At 43.4% G+C, this 17,558-nt stretch overlaps 1 protein-coding gene across 2 annotated transcripts in view; it reads left to right on the top strand.

Moving 5' to 3' along the window:
- The window catches only part of LOC149918024 (uncharacterized), a 35,282-nt gene extending 18,242 nt beyond the window's left edge, over nt 1-17,040 (top strand). Inside the window, exons 1-2 of one of the 2 annotated variants that reach the window (XM_090138490.1) lie at nt 7,787-8,046; nt 9,013-17,040. In XM_090138490.1, the coding sequence (XP_089994616.1) occupies nt 14,430-15,770 (1,341 nt within the window). In that variant the 5' untranslated portion in view covers nt 7,787-8,046; nt 9,013-14,429 and the 3' untranslated portion in view covers nt 15,771-17,040. Of the gene's footprint in view, nt 1-7,786; nt 8,047-9,012 lie in introns of those variants that run through there. The other variant, XM_090138491.1, reaches the window with a different exon arrangement.
- The last annotated feature ends 518 nt before the right edge of the window (nt 17,041-17,558 follow it).

Genomic DNA, 17,558 nt, shown 5'->3' with positions numbered 1-17,558 from the left:
AATTGAAATGAACTACATTGTAAAGAAGCACATAAAAGAACTTTTATAAGACCTGAAAGAGTGGTTTAGTAAATAGTGCTGTACTTAGAGGCTTGAGAAGCCCTCATAAGGTTCTGTACTAAAAAAAAAAAGAGGCATCACTTTTGCTTCTTTCACCATTAAAATGTATGAAAGTATTTTCTTTTAACTTTACCCTGGGTTTTCTTGTTTTAGTAATTTCCCTCTTGCCATTTCTTTGATAGCTCAGAAGGTAAAATTAATTAGCATGTACAAGAATGAAAACTGAGCTTGAAGGATTTCACCATGGGAAGGAAATATTTGTATGAACAAAGTCAGATCTCTGACTGAAAAAAGCTGGCCAACACTGAGCTATTTCTTTATTTTGAGGGTACTTTATTAAAGGTTAGGCTGTTCAGAAGCTTTCTGGTATGGGAGAATTGGAGGTTTTGTGCAGAGTTAATTTATGCATGATGAAAATATAAACTTACAGAATACAGTGGATCTATGACATGTTAATGAAGTTATGCAGTGTGGTAGTGGAAATACAGTAAGCAAGTTAGTGGAAATGAGTCCTCTGAGGAGCTGTTTCCTTATACTTAAGCAAGAGTGTTCTGAATTCTGCTTGGAATTCTGGTTGTTTTACAAAATATTAAAAAATGCCTTGTTTTATTAACCCTCCCTCTCCTCCCCCACTTTTGCTGGAGATCTGTTACAGAGAATAACAAAGCATTCCTTTGAGGAAAGTACACATCAAAAGGAATAAAAAAAAAAAGGAAGATGTCATAAACAACATTATTACCCAAATAGCAAGGTTCCTAAAGCTGTTGCCTAAAATACTATTGTAAAAGGAAAATCAAAGAATCACTATGTTTCACAACTGCTATTATGTGTGCATAGAAGTTGTGTTGCATAGAATTCTTGGTACTGTGGCATTCCATTTTGGAAATGATACAGTTCTCTAGAAATACAGTCATATAAGGATAAACTCACAGTTCTGATTAATGCAGTGTTTTATTACTAACTTCATTAGCTTCACAGCAGACAAATTGTACATATTTATCTGATAACAGTTTCAAAATAATTCAGATAATTACCCATACACAATTTACTGCAGGCACTTCAAGAATGCGGTGCGTTTTATGAAGAACATTTAGGGTTGCTTTCATTGTATAATGAAATGGTCATTACACTCCTATAGACAGCACTTCATAATTTAATGAAATGTTTATAAATACAATATGAAATACTGTGAATTTAAGCAGTTTGGTAGACCCAGCTGTGTTTCGAAGATATAGCTGTAACTTTCTACACTGATGCATGGTTTAAATATTATAGGGCTTGTCATGTGTTTTGACTTATGCTAAAGCTGGAATATACAAAGAATTTGTGATCATAGATGACTGATCACACACTTGTGGAAAATATACAAGAAGTCAGACATTCATTGTGATAGGCTGTTAGATTAGAGTGCCATTTCCATTCTGTAGGCATGATTTTCTTGGCAAGGGTGGAATATTTCTCTCTGGCATGCTCTTTGTCGTCATCATAGAATGGCCTGGGTTGAAAAGGACCACAGTGATCATCTAGTTTCAACCCCCTGCTATGTGCAGGGTAACCAACCACCAGACCAGGCTGCTCAGAGCCACATCCACTTGTGGCAATGGCTGTTGCTCATCTCGCATTCAGGCTCTCAGAAGGAATTAAAGGAACTGTGGTTGTGTTTGTGAGGTAGCTGTGATTTATCTGGAGAGGCTTATTTGTGAAGAATATTCCTGTTGTAATGACTTGTATGGATCCGTTAGCACATCTTTCACCATAAAGACAGAAAAATACAATTAGCACGTGTTTAACTGAGCTCCTACTGCTGTGACTGAAGTGTTATTCATAGAGTGAATCAACTTCAGTGCACATCGTTTTCCAAAGATGAATTTAATAATGATTTGATACGATGATGTAACTCAGTGTTGATTGAGTACAATGAAAGGCTCAGTGTTATTGTTTCACTGTCAAATTACTACACACAAAAGCGACATTACATTTTGCTAACATTATTCCAGACAGTTAAGCCTGTTCTCGCCACCTTTAATCTTGTGCGCTTCCTCTGGTCTTAAAGCTTAGAAGCTCCTTGATGCTAAGCATTGTTGAAATTTCATTTATTTGGATGCCTGCATCTATGGAAGGAATGCTGATAACTTCCATACTTAAGGTAGAATAATTTTCTGCTTGCAGTGAACTAAAAGAGGCATAAGTGGAATGTGATGGAAGTAGTTGCGTGCAGCAGAAGAAAGAGTAAAATTAATGCTGCCTTTTTAAAAAGTTAACTCCCCTCGTGTTTTTGAAAATCTTTGCCAACTCTGATAGGTACAACCTGTGTGCAAACAGGAGCAGATTTAATCTGGCTTGTGGGTTTTGTTTGGGTGTTTATATTCTCTTTGTTGCCCTATTAACTGGAATAAGGCTGGCAGTAGCATATACACTTTTGTCTGAAAAAATACTTATCTATGCAGAGGGAGGGAAGCTTAGGGGTATACTTCCACTATTGGCTATAACTTTCCAAAGTTCTTCATAAGAAGAGTCATCTTAAAAGCCCACTGTGTTGAGAGCATGGCTTTTTTCTCTGGTAATTTGATGCTTGGATTTCTATACTTTGGTCATGATTTTCCATGTTGTGAGAAAGAATGGATAAAACCACAAAATGGACTTTGAGATGCCCCTGTTGTGCTCCTAGAGGTGCTTAATGGGCTGACAAACGGGAAAATTAACTTACCTCAGTACAGTTCCACCTTCCCTCTCTAGGTGGAAATAATAATACCTTTTTTATAAAGGTACTTAAATGCAGTTCATGGAAAATGTTACGTAAGAAGTCATACACACTGGTATACAATGAATAATAATCTGATCATATGTAACTTGCAAAATACAGGGAAATAAAGACTACATTAGTCTGAAAATAAACAGTGTAAACTCTAGATGTCTGTGATAGGGAAGATATGAGTTATATTTCTTTGATTGTTGAGAGGCACATGAAAACTGTTTATGATAGAACTTTTCTCTGTATTGAAAGATCACAGTTAATTTCCACTCACATTCAAAGGTGATATAGCCTCTGGTCTGCAAAATCAGTGTACATCCGTAGTTATGTTTACTGAAATAGCTTATTTGTTCCTATATGAATTCTAATGAATCTCTCTCTCCACCTACATGAGCTATTCCTGCATGATGCTGGCAAAGCCATTTGTCAGATCTTTTCTACTCCATTTATGTTTTGTGATTATTCCTTCACAATTACTCTTAAATCCCTCCTAAAAGACTTTTTTTTTAAAAGATACATCAATCTTTTTATTCCTCTGTAGAGGGAAACCTACCTTGTAGGACTGTTTGTGCCTTTTGTTGACATACAGAATCTCTAATGCTCCCACCAGTAAGCTCAGTAGCATTTATGCCAAGTTCTATAAAATCTTTGTCACAAAGATGCACTGACTGCAATTTTTTCCCTCTGTTCTACCCTTTTCTCCTTTCTGTTGCTTACTGCTTCAATATGTTGTGCAGATGACTCATGTAAACATTGCAGCCTGTTTTTTTTGCCATTTGCTTTGAATAATACTTAGTGTCATCAATTTTTCCTTCAGTATCCATGTTCTGACGTTTCCCTCGTCAGTTGAAACTTTTAACAGAAAAGGCTGTAGTTTGAGTACAACCTTGCGTATACACTCATTGATATTTGCTTCTTTGACCCTTAACTATGCAAAAATTTGATTACAGATATTCCTACATCTTTCTATCTCCAACATGTGTAAGAGCTACACATTAACTTCCTTTATCAAAGTAATAACGCCAGACAGGACGCAGAGGGATGGATTTGTATCCTTTAATACAGGAATGCAGCGCAACACGAGAAGTGACAGTGAAAGTTATGTGGGAAGAAGACACTGTGGGGTGAAATTATGGTGCTGGCAATTAAATTTCAATTCATGCTTAAGTGATAGCTGAAAAAGAACTAACATGAATGCTGTGTATGTAAAAACACATTCATTTCTTGTCTTGAAGTACTGAAGCAGTACTTCAGTCATTTTGGGTAATGATATTTCAGAATATTTTTAGATACTGCTTGAGAAATCTTGTCAATTGTTAATTCTGGCAAAGATGGATTTGAGGACATCAAAAACATCAATTCCATGAGTAAACTAATGGAGGAGTTATGGTCTTAATAGTAAGGATTCACATTTGAACTTCCTAATATGTGTTGTATTAGGCCCTGGGACTACTTATGGCTCCTCAGGTAATAAGCTGATGGCTATGCAGAAGATATTAGGACTTCTGTAAAAAAAAAAAAAAAAAAAAAAAAACCAAAAAAAGCTGTTGAAAATCAGTTTTGTTGGCATTGTTCTGTCACAGAGGATCCATTAATTTTCCTCTGAGTCATATTTAAAAATTGCTGACTCTTCTGCTGATTTCTTGATTCAGTTTAACATCTGTTCGCATGATTCTGGCTTCTGAATATGTATTTCCTCTCCAAGCTCAGGCTTTTACACTACTTAGCAGATAATAATTTGTTTCCTTTTATGCAAAGCTGCAGTTAGGAGTTAAGAGATGATGGTCCTGTCATCAACCTGAAGCCAGGTTATTAGAATAAAAAGGTTGCATCTCAGCAGTCATTTCTTTCATTAAGGATGTGTGCAGTTATCAAGAAATGATGTTGATGGATATCTTTTATTTTTAGATCTCCAGAAGAAAAAGTTGTTTAAAAAAACACTACTGAAGTGAGTTGTTTGCAGAGTGATTGATGCTGTGTGTGCTTGGCACTGTTGAAATGACTTGTGCCTGCCCAGCACAGCTCCTAACTTGGTGTGGTTGCGGAGATACCTGGGTTTATTACTACACCTATAGGCAAAAGTATTAAGTTCTCTGAAGGCTAATGTATCACTGACCAGGGTTCATGTGACCTCTCCCTTTCTCTCTTGCTGGGAGAGGGTTTTTTCAATAAACTTGAAACAAATGTTTGCATTCAGTGAAGACTGCTCCATTGAGGTTCCCCTTTTTGGACTAGTGTGTTTGGGTACCTCTAGCTGATGCACGGAAGTTCTGGGAAATGAGTAAATACAGCTTAAAAGTGTGTAATGCAGTCATGGTAATGCAGAAGCATTTTATAAGACCTAGACTTTGAATTTGCCAGCTACCCAATTAAAAGGAACATGTATTGAAAGGTGTGTGGGTCAAGCGAGGTGATCCTCCCCCTCTACTCTGCCCTGGTCAGGCCTCACCTTGAATACTGTATCCAGTTCTGGGCTCCCCAGTACAAAAAAAAAAACAGGGATCTTCTGGAAAGAGTCCAGCAGAGGGCCACAAAGATAATAAAAGGCTTGGAGCACCTCTCTTATGAGGAAAGGTTCAGTCTTGGGAAAAGACTTGGAGGGGATCTGATCAGTGTTGGTAAATATCTAAGGCGTGGGAGGCAAAGGGACGATGCCAGATTCTCTTCAGCAGTGCTTGGTGGAAGGACAAGGGGAAAAGACCACAAACTGGAGCATAGGAAGTTCTGCACAAATGTGCGTAAGAACTTCTTCATGGTGAGGGCAGTGGAGTGCTGGAACAGGCTGCCCAGAGAGGTTGTGGAGCCTCCTTCTCTACAGATGTTCAAGACCTGTCTGAATGCCTACCTGTGCAACCTGCTCTAGGGAGCCTGCTTTGGCAGGGAGGTTGGGCTTGATCTCTACAGGTCCCTTCCTGCCCCTACAACTCTGTGGTTCTGTGAAATATGCTGTTTACTCCAAGGCTGACACTGCCTCTGAAATTCTCCTCTTCCTTCCTGCTTCCATTGCACCTTTCTGTTGATTCCCTTGTTCCTTTACCTGTTAGGGTGTGTGAAGTACAGAGAAAACTCAGCTTTGTCAATCCTGCAGCTTGTCAGTCTGGAAGGCATGGATTTTCAGTCCTGTAAAGGAACCTCCCATGCTCATCCAGACAATGGGAAATCACAGGATAAGAGGAGTTTAGTATTCAGTGGTTAGTTTTTCTCCTCCTCCTGAAATATTCTTAATTAACTCTTTCATTCTGTCTCAATTAGCACTCATATTTCAGCTTGCTTGGCTTCTGTCATGACTCTGAAGATACAATGGTAAGACTTCATAATTACCTTATTAGACTCACTTATCCTTCTGTAAGCTGCTTAAAAAGACAAATACGCTACCACAGACAATTAAGCAGGGAAAGACAATGTTTATGTTGTTAATTTTACTGGAGTCCTTTCTGAGGACTCCCCTATCACAGTAACAAATGCTCATTACTGAACACGGAGCAGTGTTTTTTGCCTTCTTAGTGTGCTTGCAGACAGGATCTTCTCACTGTCAGGGGACAAGGTCTGAGAGCCATGGCCCTATTTTAAAGGAAGAAGGATTAATTCTGTTCCAGTCAGAGCAAGTTGTACAGAGCCTTCTCTATTGGACAGCCATCATCCCCAGTGCAGTAGTTAGCAGCTGACTGCTGACAATCAGCAGGATTGATAGCTTATGCTTTCTGACACAGGATCACTCAGCTGCTGAACTGTGAGCTTCATGCACATCTCCCCTATCATCTTACAGTTTTTCAACTGCTACCAATTGTCCCAGGTATGCAGTGCAGACCCAGCACAGTTGACATTGTATCATGAGTATAGAAATAGCATGGCACAGAGTGAAATGTTGGTTCTTCCCAAAAGACCAACCTCATTTTCCTTACCTTGCTGCTTTTACTGTTGGGGTCTGCACTGTGCTCATAAGGAGAGACCTGATATGCAGTAACTAACTTAGAGCTTTAATCCAAGGTGCAACAGCTGTGAAACCATATCTACATGTTTGTGATAAATAACATTACAATTGAGCATTATGTCAGCTATTCTGGCTAGAAGTACGTTGAATAAACTGAACAGAGTTTGGAATAGCAGAAGAATAATTGAGGAAATAATGAATTTTCTTCTAGATTTCCTAATTATTATCACAGAATCGTAGCGGTTGGAAGGGACCTCCAGAGATCATTGAGTCCAACCTCTCTGCCAAAGCAGGTTCCTTACACCAGGTTGCGCAAGTAGGTGTCCAGGTGGGTCTTGAATATCTCCAGAGAAGGAGACTTCTCAGCCTCCCTGGGCAGCCTGTTCCAGTGCTCTGTCACCCTCACTGTAAAGAAGTTCTTGCCCACATCTGTGCAGAACTTCTATGCTGCAGTTTCTGGCCATTTCCCCTTGTCCTGTCTCCACACACTGCTGAAAACAGTCCGGCCTTGCAGATCTGCCCCCCACACCTTAGATATTTATAGACCTGGATCAGGTCCCCTCTCAGTCTTCTCTCAAGCCTAAAAAGACCCAGTTCACTCAACCTTTCTTCACAGGGGAGATGCTCCAGGCCCTTCACCATCTTTGTAGCCCTCCGCTGGACTCTTTCCAAGACGTCCCTGTCTTTTTTGTCCTGGGGAGCCCGGAACTGGACACAGTACTCCAGATGAGGTCTTACTGGGGCAGAGTAGAGGGGGAGGATCACCCTCCTCGATCTGCTGGCCATGCACTTCTTAATGCACCCCAGAATGCCATTGGCCTTTTTGGGCACAAGGGCACACTGCTGGCTCATGGCCAACCTGTTGTCCACCAGGACACCCAGGTCCCTCTCTGCAGAGCTCCTCTCTAGTAGGTCATCTCCCAACCTGTACCGGTGCATGCAGTTATTCCTCCCTAGATGTAAGACTCTACACTTGCTTTTGTTAAACCTCATCTAGTTTCTTACTGCCCAGCTCTCCAGCCTGTCCAGGTTTTGCTGAATGGTAGCACAGCCTTCAGGCGTGCCAGCCAATCCTCCCAACTTTGTATCATCAGCAAACTTGCTGAGGGTGGCCACTATCCCCTCATCAAGATCACTGAAGATGTTGAACAAGACTGGACCCAGCACCAACTCTGAGGAATGCTGCTAGTTATAGGACTCCAACTGGACTCTGCACTGCCAATGATGACCCTCTGTGCTCTGCCAGTCCTTACTGATCCTTGGCTTCTGTGATGGCAGGATTCTTACAGTTGAAGGAAAAAGCGTAAGAGAAATAACAATTTGATTTTCAGTAGCGAACTACTAGTTATGAAGATACTGACATTATGACCATTTAAAAAGAGAAATTAGGATACTACAGTTCAGGAGAAATTGACATGTTGTCAGACCTTAGGAAAATACACTATAAAATACACTATAATACACATAACTGTTGTTTGTTACATACAACTTAATTGGTAAAATTAAGAAAGAAGCATGTATAACATAGGCTTCCTACAGTTTTACTTCCATTTTCTGATTGCTCTAAAGAATTGTTCTAAGACAGCAGCTTCTGAACTAGCAGAGACATGCAGCTGTGTAGAAAAGGAAGCTGTATGGTGTGCAGTTCAACCAGTTGCTGAAAATGCAGTGTCTGGTTTTACTGTTAATGCTGCTGATCTCTGTCAATATTGCTGTGAAAGTCTGCCTAATTTTTTAAATTTAAATTAAACAGCTTTTGAAATAATTTGTACTTTGTGATGATCTGGGCAGTGCTTTAAAAAAAAATCAATCAAGGTAATTATTAGATAATTATCCACACTCTACTAGCTAATGAGCAGTAGCACATTATTTTTAAATTGGCGATGCTTATGAATTCAAAAATCATAAAGGGAAGCGACTCAGTTCTTGAGGGATGAAGTGTGTGACAAGTATTGTTTCAGTCCTACCACAGCTGTGTATTGAAAAGGAGAATAAAGCAATTTCACTCTTCTGTTAACGACATACTTCTTTTTAGAATAGAAAAAGTGTGGACAATAGAATTGGATGCTTAACTATTTATCTTTAGGGGAAAGAACTGTACAGGCTTGTAGTTAAACTCCCATGGCTTGGTCCTTGAATAGAGCTGTATGCTCTGGATTTCAAATACTAAAAAGATGGGAAAAAAATGAAGAAAATTCCAGGAAGAAAGGGACGGCAGACAATCTTTGTTGGTTTTGTTTTTTTAAATTTTTTTCTTTCCACATATGAGGTGTAACTGGAAGGGCTTGAGCCAGGATTCACCCTCTCCCAGACCTAATTTAAGGATTGGCAGTGGAGACAAGGACATCTTGCTAAAGGTCCCTGGGTACCTGAAGACATCCAAGAGTAAGAAGATTTCCATTCTCCTCCTCCTGCAGTTGTTCTCCTTCTCATTGTCATTGTCCTACTCCTCCTGTTGTCATCGTCCTCTTCCTGTTAAAGTCGTTGTTGTTGTCCTCCTCCAGTTTGTTGCCACTGTCTGCCTCTTCCTTTCATCATCCTCTTTCTCCCATTGTCACCACCATACTCCTCCTTGTCCTCTGCCTTCTCCTGTCATTACCACTGTGCTCTTCCTTGCTGTCCTATACAACCTCTTCCCATTGTCTCCACTGTCATCCTCCACTTCCACCTTCTCCATTTGTGTAGCCACTTTCTTCCTTCTCATCCTCACATCGTTTTCACTGTCTTCCTACACCTCCTCCTGTTATCACCTCTGTTCTGTTCCTCATGTAGACGCCTACCTTTTCCTCTTCTTCCTTCCTATACTGTTGTTGCCACTCTCCTCCTCCATCTCCCTTCATCACCACTGTCCTCCTTTTCCACTTACTCAAGCTAAAGTTGCTGTCTTCCTCTTCCTCCTCTTGCTCCTTCTCCTCCTCCTTTCATCATTCCAGCTCTCCTCTTCCTCGTCCTCCTGCTCCACCTTCTTCTCTTGTGGTCGCTGCTTTTTCCTCCTCCTCCTATTGTCATTGCTGTCCTCCCTGCTGTCATCCTGGCCTTGAATGCCTCCAGGGATGTCTTGCATTGTCTTGCTCCAATTTATAGGAGGGAGATAAGGTTCTTTTAATATCTTTTAATATCTGTATACCCGGTGGGAGATTAAGGAACAATGGTTCAAATGTTGATCCAACTAGTTTATTATAAATCCTAATCAGGGAGATGGGGAGGGGAAGGAGGGCAATAGAAAAGATAGGAAAGACACAAGAACCGCATAAAGCAGGGATAGTCACCACCAGGATCCTGCAGCGGTCCCGTTGCATGCTGCTTCAAAGGTCTGAGGCAGAAGCAGCAGGAGGGGAAAAGCAGCAGTGGCGTGGCTGGCCTTGGGCAGCAAGCAGGTAGCAGGAAGAAGTTGCAGAGCCAGGAGGAAGCAGCAGGACTCAGGTAGCAGGCCCAGGAGAGTCTGTCAGCATGCAGGAATTCCATAGTGAGGAATCTGATGGCAGACACCTATCCTCACGGTTTTCCATTCCTCTTTTATCCTACTTTTTCTCCTACCTATATGATATCCCTGAGTGCTTGAGCAAGAGTCATGTGAGTACCCCCTGAGATGGCCATCTTCCTCAAGATAAGCGCACACAAAAGACCGCTTCACGGCCATTAAGCTGCACCTTATCTCTCTCTCATTGCCCCTGGCCTTGTCCATCTGTGTCCCTCAGACAAAGGATTTCGGAACCCTTGCCCAGGATTTGTCCATCCTAGTTCTCCAGACAAAGGATTTCACAACCCTTGCCCAGGACTTGCCTGGGCTTGTTCATCTGTGTCCCCAGCAAGCTTTAAGGCAATGATGTAAAAGAATAATCTCTTACAGGCATCATCAACCTCCTTGAGCAACCTGTTCCAGTGCGTCACCACGCTCTGAGTGAGAAGGTCTCCTAATATCTAACCTAAATCTGTTGTCTCAGTTTAAAACCATTCCCCCTTGTCCTGTCACTACTCACCCTTGTAATCAGCTGCTCCCCTCCTGTTCATGCACTCCCTTCAATTACTGAGTGAGGTCTCCCCAGCGCCTTCTCTTCTCCAAGCTAAACAAACCCAGTTCCTTCAACCTTTCCTCACAGGAGAGGTGCTCCAGCATCTGATCATCTTAATGGCCCTCCTCTGGACCCACTCCAAGAGCTCCATGTTTTTCCTGTGCTGGGGTGGGGGCCCCAGGCCTCAATGCAGTACTGCAGATGGGGCCTCACAAGAGCTGAGTAGAGGGGGACAATCACCTCCCTCTCCCTGCTGGCCACCCCTTTTTTAATGCAGCCCAGAACACAGTTGGCCTTCCAGGCTGCAAGCGCACACTGCTGGCTCATGTCCAGTTTTTCATCTGCCAGGCCTGCTCTCAAGGAGATCTTCCCCCAGTTTGTATAAATACCTGGGATTGCTCCGGCCCAAGTGCTACACCCTGCACTTGGCCTTATTGAACTTCATTAGGTTTTCATAGGCTCACTTCTCCATCCATCCTGTCCAGATCTTTCTGGATGACTTTCCTTCCCTCCAGTATATTGACTGCATCTCTCAGCTTGGTGGCATCTGCAGACTTGTTGAGGGTGCACTCAATGCCATCATCTGTGCCATTGATGAAGATGTTGAAGAGCACTGGTCCCATGACTGACTCCTGAGGGACTCTGCTTGTGACTGACTTCCACCCTGACACAGAACCATTGATCGCAACACTTTGGCTGCATCCAGCCATCCAGTTCCTAATCCTTTGAACAGTTCATTGTTCAAATCCACGCTTTCCCAGTTCAGAGAGAGAAGGATGTGGAGAGGGACTGCATCGAAGGCTTTGCAGAAGTCCAGGAAGATGACATCCATCACCCTTCCCCCATCCACTGAAGCAGTCACCAAAGGCCAGGAGATTTGTCAGGCAAGATCTGCCCTTGGTGGAACCGTGGTGGCTGTTCTGAATCACCTCTTTATCTTGTATGTGCCTTAACATAGCTTTTAGGAGGATCTTCATGATCTTCCCAGGCACAGATGTGAGGCTCACTGGCCTGTAGTTCTCAAGGTCTTCCTTTCTCCTTTTTCCAGTCACTGGGACTTCACCAGACAGCCATGCTTTTTCAAATATGATGAAGAGCAGCTTGGCAACAACACCAGTGACCTCTATCAGAATCCTAGGATGGATATCGTCTGGCCCCATGAACTTATACACATTCAATTTCATGAGGAGTTCTCAGACTGTTCCACTGTTACAATGGGACAGAAGGCACTCCCCACATCCTCACTGAGAGGTTCAGGGTCCTGGCAGACAGGGGAAGCCTGACCATCTATGAAGACTGAGGCAAAAAGCACTCATTGAGAACCTCAGCTTTTTCTTTGTCTGATGCCTCCACCATCCTCCTCTTCCACCAGCACCTCCTCCACCTTCTCCTTTCATCGTTGCCACTTATTTCATACTACATCTCCTCCTGCACAGGCAATGCCACCTCTATCTTCTATTTACGTAATCGCGACTATATTCCTTCCTCCTTAACCTCTTCCTCTTACTCCTCTATCTCCACATCTCCCTCATCATTTTGTAGTTGTCACTATTTTCCTCCTCCTCAACCTCCTCCTCCTCATCCACTGCTACCTCCTCTGGCTCATGTCGTTGTTGAAGCTTTTTTCCTTCTCCTCCTCCTCCTCCTCCATGTTATTTTGTGGCCACTGCTATTTTTATCCACCTCCTCCACCACCACCACCTCCACCTCATTTTGAGGTTGCTAATTTTTTTTTCCTCTTCCTATTCGTGAATTCATAGTCGCCAATTTTTTTTTCCTCCTCTGTCTAACGTCATGGTTGCTGCTTTTTTCCACCTCCTCCGCCTCCATCACCACCTCCAATTCCACCACATTTTGTGGATCCTGTTTTTTCATCTTCCTCATTGTCATTTCATGGTCACCGCTTTTTTTTTTCCTCCTACTTTTCATCCATCTTCACCACCCAAACCACATCTTAAACCTTCTCTTTCACCTCCTCATTCTGTTGTTGCTGCTTTTTTCCTCTTTCTCCTCCTGCTCCTCCATGATCACCTTCACATCCTCTGCCTTATTTTGTGGTTACTGTTTTTTTCCTGTACCTACTTGTAAATTCCTGCTCGCCACTTTTTTTTTCCTCCACCTCCTCCTTGTCATCATTACATCTTTCCTGCTTTTTTCCTCCTCCTCCTCCATCTCCTTCAGCACTTCCTCCTCCACCATATTTTAGATGATGATTTATTTCTCCTTCTCCTCAATTTGTGGTTGCTGTTTTTTCCTCCTGCTCCTTCACCTCAACCACCAACTCCATCTCCTCCACCATATTTTGAAGATGCTGATTTTTTCCTCCTTCACCTTAATTTCTGCTTGCTGCTTTTTTCCTCCTCATCCTTCATGATCACCTCGACAACCTCTGCCTTAGTTCGTGGTTACTGTTTCTTTCCTCTTCCTACTTGTGAATTCCTGCTTGCCAATTTTTTTCCTTCTCCTCCACCTCTATCTCCTCCTTATCATCATCATTTCATCGTTCCTGCTTTTTTCCTCCACCACGTCCTCCTCCGCCAGATATTAAGATGCTGATTTTTTTCCTCCTTCTCCTCAATTTGTGGTTGCTCCTTTTTTCCTTCACCTCCTCCTCCTCCTCCTCCTCCGCCACCTCCACCTCCTCCGCCTTATTTTGTGGTTTCTGTTTTTTTCCTCTTCCTACTTGTGAATTCATGGTTGCCAGTTTTTTTTCCTCCTCCTCCACCTTCTCTGTCTAATGTCATGGTTGCTGCTTTTTTCCTCCTCCTCCACCACCACCACTTCCTCTGCCATATTTTGAAATTGCTGATCTTTTCCTCCTCCTCCTCACTTTTTGGTTGCTATGTTTTGCCTCCACCTCCTCCTCCTCCACCTAATTGTGGGGATTCTGCTTTTTCCATCTTTCTCTGTGTCATTTCATCATCACCTCTTGTTTCCTCCACTTCCTCCTCCTCCGCCTCCACCACCACCTCCACCTTCTCCACCACAGTTTGTGGTTTCTGGTTTTCATCTTCCTTGTTGTCATTTCATGGGGTTTTTTTTCACTGCTTTTTTTTTCCTCCTCCTCCTCATCATTTCATCTTTCCTGCTTTTTTCCTCCTCCTCCTCCTCCAACTCGTCCACCTCCATCTCCTCCACCATATTTCAAAGTTGCTGCTTTTTCCTCCTCCTCCTCCTCCAGCTCATTTTGTGGTTGCTGCTTTTTCCTTGAACTCCTTGTCATTTCGTTTTCGTCGCCTTTTATTTCTTGCTCCTCCTTCCTTTCTATCTCCTCATCGTTTCCTCGTTGCTTCTTTTTTCCTCCTCCTCCTCCACCACCACCTCCAGCTCCTCCGCCTTATTTCGAGGTTTCTGTTTTTTTCCTCTTCCTGCTTGTGAATTCTTGGTGGCCACTTTTTTTTTCTGCCTCCTCCTCCTTTTCCTCCTCCTGCTTCACCACGTCCTCCTCCTTCTCCTAGTCATTTCATCATTCCTGCTTTTTGCCGCCTTCTCCTTTTCCTCCTGTACCTCCACCTGCAACTTACCCACCTTATTTCTTTCTGCTGCTTTTTACCTCCTCCTCCTCATTTTTCAGTCGCTGCTTTTTTCCTCTTTCTGCTCCTCCTCCTCCTGGTCATCATTTCATCATTCCTGCCTTTTTCCTCCACCACGTCCTCCTCCGCCAGATGTTAAGATGCTGATTTTTTTCCTCCTCCTCCTCAATTTGTGGTTGCTCCTTTTTTCCTCCACCACCACCACTTCCACCTCCTCCGCCTCATTTTGTGTTTTTTTTCCTCTTTCTACATGTGAATTCCTGCTTGCCACTTTTTTTTTCCTCCACCTCCTCCACCGCCTCCTCCTCTGCCTTATTTTGAAGATGCTCATTTTTTCCTCCTTGTCAATTTGTGGTTATTGCTTTCTTCCTCCTCCTCCTCCTCCGCCACCTCCACCTCCTCCGCCTTATTTTGTGGTTTCTGTTTTTTTCCTCTTCCTACTTGTGAATTCATGGTTGCCAGTTTTTTTTCCTCCTCCTCCACCTTCTCTGTCTAATGTCATGGTTGCTGCTTTTTTCCTCCTCCTCCTCCTCCACCACCACCACCACCACTACTTCCTCTGCCATATTTTGAAATTGCTGATCTTTTCCTCCTCCTCCTCACTTTTTGGTTGCTATGCTTTGCCTCCACCTCCTCCTCCTCCACCTAATTGTGGGGTTTCTGCTTTTTCCATCTTTCTCTGTGTCATTTCATCATCACCTCTTGTTTCCTCCACCTCCTCCTCCTCCGCTTTCACCACCACCTCCACCTTCTCCACCACAGTTTGTGGTTTCTGGTTTTCATCTTCCTTGTTGTCATTTCATGGGTTTTTTTCACTGCTTTTTTTTTCCTCCTCCTCCTCCTCTTCCTCCTCCTCCTCATCATCATTTCATCTTTCCTGCTTTTTTCCTCCTCCTCGTCCTCCACCACCACCTCCACCTCCATCTCCTCCACCATATTTCAAAGTTGCTGCTTTTTCCTCCTCCTCCTCCTCTAGCTCATTTTGTGGTTGCTGCTTTTTCCTTGAACTCCTTGTCATTTTGTTTTCGTCGCCTTTTATTTCTTGCTCCTCCTTCCTTTCTATCTCCTCATCGTTTCCTCGTTGCTTCTTTTTTTCCTCCTCCTCCTCCACCACCACCTCCAGCTCCTCCGCCTTATTTCGAGGTTTCTGTTTTTTTCCTCTTCCTACCTGTGAATTCTTGGTGGCCACTTTTTTTTTTCTGCCTCCTCCTCCACCTCCACCACCTCCTCCTTTTCCTCCTCCTGCTTCACCACGTCCTCCTCCTTCTCCTAGTCATTTCATCATTCCTGCTTTTTGCCTCCTCCTCCTTCTCTACCTCCACCTGCAACTTACCCACCTTATTTCTTTCTGCTGCTTTTTACCTCCTCCTCCTCATTTTTCAGTCGCTGCTTTTTTCCTCTTTCTGCTCCTCCTCCTCCTGGTCATCATTTCATCGTTCCTGCTTTTTCCCTCCACCACGTCCTCCTCCGCCAGATGTTAAGATGCTGATATTTTTCCTCCTTCTCCTCAATTTGTGGTTGCTCCTTTTTTTCTCCTCCTCCTCCTCCACCACCACCACCACTTCCACCTCCTCCGCCTTATTTTGTGGTTTCTGTTTTTTTCCTCTTCCTGCATGTGAATTCCTGATTGGCACGTTTTTTTTCCTCCTCCTCCTCCACCACCACCTCCACCTCCTCCGCCTTATTTCGAGGTTTCTGTTTTTTTCCTCTTCCTACTTGTGAATTCTTGGTGGCCACTTTTTTTTCCGCCACCTCCTCCTTTTCCTCCTTCTGCTTCACCACATCCTCCTCCTTCTCCTAGTCATTTCATCATTCCTGCTTTTTGCCTCGTCCTCCTTTTTTCTCCTGTACCTCCACCTGCAACTTACCCACCTTATTTCCTTTCGGCTGCTTTTTACCTCCTCCTTCTCATTGTTCAATCGCTGCTTTTTTCCTCTTTCTGCTCCTCCACCTCCAGCTCTATCTCCTCCTCCTCCTCTTGGTCATCCTTTCATCGTTCCTGCCTTTTTCCTCCACCACATCCTCCTCTGCCAGATGTTAAGATGCTGATTTTTTTCTCCTTCTCCTCAATTTGTGGTTGCTTCTTTTTTTCCTCCACCTCCTCCTCCACCACCACCACCACTTCCACCTCCTCCGCCTCATTTTGTGGTTTCTGTCTTTTTCCTCTTCCTACATGTGAATTCCTGATTGGCACGTTTTTTTTCCTCCTCCTCCACCACCACCACCTCCACCTCCTCCGCCTTATTTCGAGGTTTCTGTTTTTTTTCCTCTTCCTACCTGTGAATTCTTGGTGGCCACTTTTTTTTCCGCCGCCTCCTCCACCTCTTCCTCCAGCACCTCCTTCTTTTCCTCCTCCTGCTTCACCACGTCCTCCTCCTTCTCCTAGTCACTTCATCATTCCTGCTTTTTGCCTCCTCCTCCTTCTCCTTCTCTACCTCCACCTGCAACTTACCCACCTTATTTCCTTTCCGCTGCTTTTTACCTCCTCCTCATTGTTCAGTCGCTGCTTTTTTCCTCTTTCTGCTCCTCTTTCTCCACCTCCAGCTCTATCTCCTCCTCCTCCTGGTCATCATTTCATCGTTCCTGCTTTTTTCTTCCACCACGTCCTCCTCCGCCAGATATTAAGATGCTGATTTTTTTCCTCCTTCTCCTCAATTTGTGGTTGCTTCTTTTTTTCCTCCACCACCTCCTCCTCCTCCACCACCACCACCTGCACCTCCTCCGCCTCATTTTGTGGTTTCTGTTTTTTTCCTCTTCCTGCATGTGAATTCCTGCTTGCCACTTTTTTTTTCCACCTCCTCCACCGCCTCCTCCTCTGCCTTATTTTGAAGATGCTGATTTTTTCCTCCTTGTCAATTTGTGGTTATTGCTTTCTTTCTCCTTCTCCTCCTCCACCACCTCCACCTCCTCCGCCTTATTTTGTGCTTTCTGTTTTTTTCCTCTTCCTACTTGTGAATTCATGGTTGCCAGTTTTTTTTCCTCCTCCTCCACCTTCTCTGTCTAATGTCATGGTTGCTGCTTTTTTCCTCCACCACCACCTCCACCACTTCCTCTGCCATATTTTGAAATTGCTGATCTTTTCCTCCTCCTCCTCACTTTTTGGTTGCTATATTTTGCCTCCTCCTCCTCCACCTAATTGTGGGGTTTCTGCTTTTTCCATCTTTCTGTGTCATTTCATCATCACCTCTGGTTTCCTCCACCTCCTCCTCCTCCGCCTCCACCACCACCTCCACCTTCTCCACCACAGTTTGTGGTTTCTGGTTTTCATC

The sequence above is a fragment of the Phasianus colchicus genome, chromosome 4 (genome assembly GCF_987193195.1).
Source record: "Phasianus colchicus chromosome 4, bPhaCol1.hap1.1, whole genome shotgun sequence".
NCBI classification, from domain to species: domain Eukaryota; kingdom Metazoa; phylum Chordata; class Aves; order Galliformes; family Phasianidae; genus Phasianus; species Phasianus colchicus.
The sequence above is the reverse complement of the archived record's forward strand: the minus strand, read 5'-3'. Positions and strand labels throughout refer to the sequence as shown.